The sequence below is a fragment of the Myotis myotis genome, unplaced genomic scaffold (assembly GCF_014108235.1).
Source record: "Myotis myotis isolate mMyoMyo1 unplaced genomic scaffold, mMyoMyo1.p scaffold_m19_p_1, whole genome shotgun sequence".
Lineage (NCBI taxonomy): Eukaryota > Metazoa > Chordata > Mammalia > Chiroptera > Vespertilionidae > Myotis > Myotis myotis.
Genome location: NW_023416313.1, coordinates 14,742,443 through 14,748,442, shown reverse-complemented (window position 1 = coordinate 14,748,442; position 6,000 = coordinate 14,742,443). Strand labels below are relative to the sequence as shown.

Sequence of the window (6,000 nt, the reverse complement as noted above, 5' to 3'; positions counted from 1 at the left end):
CTGCGAGGCCAGCTGGGAGACAGCACACTACCTGCCTGGCTTCCATGTGGTGCTACTGGGCAGCCCAGAGGCCCATGCTGCACCCAGGCCTATGGTGTCCAGCTGCACTCACTGCATCTCTGCATGGGGACTCGGGTGCCACGATTCAGGGGGAGGGGGGCGTGTGGGGGCTTGGGGGTCCAAGTGCTGCCCAAGGCCCAGAGGTCAGCTGGGATCTGCCTTCCCATGCCTGACGCTTGTGCTTTGATTGACAGCCAGGCCTAGGGACCACACTCGTGCACGAAATTCGTGCACTGGGCCTCTAGTTCTTTTAATGATTGAAACATGGAAAATGACAGAGTTTGAAAAACACCGACCACTGTGGGCATCTCATCCGTATTTACTGCAATTTTCTCAATACTCATAGTTTGGTGTAAGAATCTTGCATATCTTTGATTGAATCTGATGTTTTATTGCTGCTATAAATGGTATCTTTAAAAATTTTTTTTCTAACCAATGTTGCTGGTATATAAGCTTTACAAAATTCACTTATTAATTCTAAGAGTTATCAGATTATTTTGAACTTTCTACATGTGTAATTATGTCATCTGTAAATAATGACATTTTTTATTTCTTACTTTCTGACCCTCATACCTTTTACCTCTTCCCTGCCCTTACTGCACTGGGTGGCTCTACAGAATACTGAACAGGAGCAATGAAAGCAGGCCTCCTTGTCATGTTACTGCTAGTTTATTTCTGAAACATATTTTTAACTCTAAAATTTCCTGAGCTTTAGCTCTTGTTTTATTTCTCCCTGTTGCTTGCCTATCTCATTTTTGAACTTTCCCAATTTTGATGTCATGTTGTTCTTAGGTTCTATCATTTCTGAATATCCTTTAGCATTTTAAAAAACATTATTTTCCTCTGCTTTGTAAATGTTTCTGGGCTATCTTCATTTTCTGTGGGTGTGTTAAACAGATTATCCTGTGTGTGTTTTTTAAGAGCGTATTAGTCATGTTTAAGTGACATGGTTTTATCTATATTTTTCAAAGATTCCTGTGTAGGAGGTAAGGTGAGCCAGGCATTTCCGTTCTGTGGTTCTAGGGTTCTCTCTCCTGTAAGTTACTTAACAGTATTATATAATACGGTTTTCTGTGTTCTCTTTGGTATTTTCTGACTTGTTTTATTTGGTCCTGTTCTATTCAGTGTCTGAACCTTCTCACCTTTACCCCCAGCGTCCTTCCCTTGTCAATGTGTATGCTATAGCCACGTTTCCCCTGGTGTAGGCCTATGTGCACTCACAGCGCTACTTCCTGAGAACCCTGAAGACCCAGGTTGCCCTAGCACCCTCATACCTTTCTGCAGCTCCTTTTACTAGGATATAGTAATTTATTGCTGGACAGCCTTTCCCAATTGTGATTGTGATTTTTGGATCTACAGGCTGAGCTTGCCACCACTACTGTGGATTCCTCCTTTGGGGCTGAGTACATGTTGCCAAATTCTGGGTCCTTTGGCTCTTACAAACATCACAAGTTCTCCCTTACTTTTTCTCTGCTTGCTCCTCAAAGCTCTTGTTCCCACATGATCCTGTTGCTATTGATGGTTTTAGTCAGGTTCTAGGATTCACAGGGACAGTCCAGCACCTAATTTTAGTGAAGATGGGGCCACGGAGTTGTTTTTTCTTTTGCTATAGGATAGCTGCATGGGGATTTGGGAGATTAAAAGAAGACCCACTGCTGCTGTCATCATGCCTCCTATAACTGATTTTTTATTTTTAAATGATTTATATTTTTCTATTTACCTTATAATGCCCAGGACAGGACAGACAATTATGCTTTAGTAATGACTAAATTCAAGTTTTGTGACTAAATAATACATTTATTTCTTGTTCATGTCAGTCCAATGAAGTCAGCAGGCTCTCCTCTCTAAGCAGTGCCTCATGAGGTCCCCGCTGTTTCCATTTTGCAAACTGTGTGTTTACAGCCAAGCAGGAAGCTGGGAGACTGTTCAGTCATGACCACTGATTGATGGCAGTGAGTTTTACTGCCGCATCTAAAGTCACACATCACTTGTCCCCAAAGCTCTGTGACTGGTCAGAACACAGTCACATGGCCCCAAACTAACTGCATCGTAGGCTTGAAAACAGAGGACACTGAGAGTCTTCGCCACCACTCTGCACAGGCGCCCCAGCACCTCTGGGAGAGAAGGTAGACTGTAAAACAAGATGCTGCCTGTCCCTTCACATATCGTAAAGGACTTGCAACGTAATCTGATCAAGTAGCATGTCACCAGCATTTTAAAATGAAGTTTTAATTCCACTAGTATAGTTTTTTAAATGTTTAAAAATAAATTGTGAATCAAATTGTTTTCAAGTCTGTAAAACACCATGTTTCCACAGTCTTCAATTGCTGACAAATTTGGGGGAGAATAAGGCAGCATATAATTTAATAAAAATTAAAATGTCTCCAATTATAAAGGTTCCAGTTAAATATACCTTTTAGAATTACAAAGAATTAACTATACCACTATGATCTAAAGCAAGAAAATGGTGGTTTGTCATCATTTACAAACATAAATGTGTTCACAAACTTTCTAAATATTCAATATATACACCCGGAGAAATCTCGCCTTAAGACAATGATGGTTTTTATTCCCTTTAGTCTACCATTTGACACTATAACATACTCACTGAAAAAATTAACACAACATTTAAATAACAATTAAGTTCATGAAAATTTACAAAATATAACCAATGTACTCTGACTTATAATCACATCTTAAATATTTCAACTTAACTTTTCTGGCCTGATCAGACCTTTAAAAAATATTTACACACTGTTTTAATTTTAGGATATAAAACTGTAGCAATTTACTAAAGTTTTCATTATAAAAATTAATATCGCAATTCTCAAAATACTGAAAACAACCATGTTATGAAAGCAGTACCTACATCATAACAACTTAGTTCTTTTAGAACACATCTTCAAAGGCACATTTCAATGAGTAGTATTTATCTAAAGATAGTAGCTTGGGCTTTAAGCTTCCAGTTTTCCATCACCTCAACCTTTCGATGATGAAGGGTGGGTGGAGGTAGGAGAACATTTCTACTTGGACAGCAGTACTCTCAACTCATCATGGCCACGACCACAAACCACCCAGTTTAGTCCAAGAGGTGGTGTTATTTGTTTGGAGCCTGAAGAAGAGAATGAAACTTCTGCTTCTTTGGAACTACATCTTCACATTGGGTTCATCTTAATTTAAATCACTTGGTGAGTTATAAGTGCTACAAATTCCCATGATGTCAGACATATTGATATGTAAAATCAAATATAAATGATTTTGTGATTACCTCTGTTATGGTCCACTTTAATTAGGGCTGATATTCTAAATTTGACTGTAATTATGACATTGAGATTGTCAAGTCCCTTAAAACACTACTGTTATTTTAAAATATATATTTTTTATTGATTTCAGAGAGGCAGGGAGAGTAAGAAAAAGACAGAAACATCAATGGTGAAAGAGAATCACTGATTGGCTGCCTCCTGCATGCTGCCCACTGGGGATCAAGACTGTAATCCGGGGCATGTGCCCTGACAGGGAATCGAACCTTGTCCGCCTGGTTCATAGGTCAATGTTCAATTACTAAGCCACACACACTGGGCATGCTACTATTATTTTTTAATAGTTTATGTCCTAGGTCCCTAAAATACAATCTGACATGCAATTTGAGGTATGGTTTAATTTTCAGTGAAGTTTAATACTAACCAAAGTACTAAATTAAAAGAGACTAGTATTTTGGGGTAGCACTAATTTATTATGTAATTGATCTGATGCAAAGAACAAAAACGAATTTTTAATGCTACTTTGGAATTTCAAAAACATTATGAATCTACTATAATTTTATATAACTTCCCTCAAGTCTCAGTTGAGTGTTTCCATTTTTTAAAGGTGATATCTTTAGATCTTTTTCTCACTATAGTTATATAATTGAGCAAAAATATTCTTAAGTACAAAAAAGAAAATGGTCATCTATTACTTAACCAAGATATACTTTTCTGGTCCCTCACATTGGTCACTTTAGGGGCACTTATTCAAATTCTAAAATAGCAGCTTTTTAATTAAGGCAGCATTGCTTTATTCTTACCTGTTTTTCTATTAATGAATCGATTAGAGTTCAGAAGACCAGTTTTACACTCAGAAGGCCTTTATAATGTAAGAAGAGTTAACACGAACATTCTTCTCCATGTTTAAAAAGTATATAAAAAGTTATTTTATTCAAAGTCAACAAGTACCTTATTTTTCTATTTGGAATTCTAAAGTAATTAGTCATTTCAGAATGTGTAAACCATGAAATTACCTTTTAAACTAACATCAACAACCAAGTACAAGTTTTCCTACAAAAATACTACATAGAAGATATGGCACTTTTTCCCTGAAATAAGAATTTAATATTTGGACAAAAAACTGTAAACTTTTGATTACATTCAAAACATAACCTTTTAAAGACTTGTATTACTTGAGGCTTTGGCAAATGAAGCATTTTAACAACACAATGATGCCAACAGTTTGTTCTCTTATATGTGCTACCAGGAGGTAAAAAAAGGCTTCCTGCAGTGGAAGCTCTGGGTGAAGGAACTGTTGAGCTGGGAAACCCGACCCTTCGTTCTCCCTGGACTGTGTTCCACAAGCACACAAGGCATCTGTACCAGCTGGACAGGACTCTTCCCTTCCCTCAAAGCCTGGGCCAGGTTTAAGATCTGTGAAAAGGAGACATTTTCACCAGTTCAAAAAAGATAAAAACCCTTCAGTTCACTGACATTAGTTTAACCATTTATTCATAATTATAATTTTTATTTCATCTGTTTACGCTCAATAGATTATGATGAGGATAACTGCCTTAAATATATATTGTATGGACGTATATACATACACACATATATAAATATACACAAGTGCACAAATTTAAAATTAAATAACTTTTGCCAACTGGTACCTTTAAAATATTCTAGAATGTCCAAGAAAAATGAAATCAGAGACTGAATAAACATATTCTTGGCATAGAACCTAAACAAATACTGGTCTAAATAGTCTGGTTTTAAAACTAAATACTTGCCTTATCCATTCATTCAACAAATACATTTACTGTAAGCAAACTACATGGTAGACTCTGTTCTAGTATTGGGATACAACACTAAAAAAGCAAACCAAATCCCTGCCTTCATGGAGCTCTATTTTAGCAGAAGGAATCGATAAACATTATTAATAAGTAAATTACACCATGTACTAGAAGACAAAAGCACCATGAAAAAGCAAGATGCATGGCCAGTGGGCAAGTGGGTTACAGAATTGGAGAAGGCAGCCATTTAAAATAAAGATTTAAGAGCTAACTCTTAAGTAGGAAACATAAACTAGGAAAAAGAAGAAGTTTATACATGTTTTCAAGCAAAAATAGAAGCATGGAAAAAGGAGCGCTTTTTTATTTTTAATTGTTTTTTTCGTTAATCCTCACCCAAGGATATTCTTCCATTGATTTTTAGGGAGAGTGGAAGTGAGAGGGAAAGGTAGAGAGATTGAGACCAGGGCCCAGGCCAGGGAGGAGCCTGAAACCAAGGTATGTACCCTTGACTAGAATCGAACTCTGGACCCTTTGGTCCACCGGCCAACGCTCTATCCACTGAGCCAAACCGGCTAGGGCGAGGGCTTTCTCTTGGAAAGCTCACGTTTTATGGAAAGTACACTAGCACTGGAAGTAGGGTTGAAATAAATAAATACCTTTTCAAGTTAGTGATTGACGAGAGAAACATTATTTTGTTGTTCCACTTTTTTTTTTCTCTTATATTTTCTGAGGTCTAGTGTTCCATATTGGCACAGGGAAAAAATAAACATTTTGCCCTACTGCTATTTAATGTAAAATTCAAAACACAGTTTATCTTTAACTTTCCTAAACATTACTAGCCCAGATTTTAAAAGAAATTTCTTCATTCTAGTTTTGAGTTCCATTCCACATCTTTTTTTAAAAAA

At 36.9% G+C, this 6,000-nt stretch overlaps 1 protein-coding gene across 7 annotated transcripts in view; it reads right to left on the bottom strand.

The window, feature by feature from the left end:
* Window positions 1-1,836: 1,836 nt before the first annotated feature.
* Window positions 1,837-6,000, bottom strand: part of PI4K2B (phosphatidylinositol 4-kinase type 2 beta) — a 29,311-nt gene continuing 25,147 nt past the window's right edge. For 3 of the 7 annotated variants that reach the window (XM_036330405.1, XM_036330332.1, XM_036330347.1), the window contains one exon: window positions 2,609-4,736. In XM_036330405.1, coding sequence (XP_036186298.1) covers window positions 4,563-4,736 — 174 coding nt within the window. In that variant the 3' untranslated portion in view covers window positions 2,609-4,562. Of the gene's footprint in view, window positions 2,175-2,608; window positions 4,737-6,000 lie in introns of those variants that run through there. The other 4 variants (XM_036330355.1, XM_036330363.1, XR_004971221.1 and 1 more) reach the window with 3 other exon arrangements.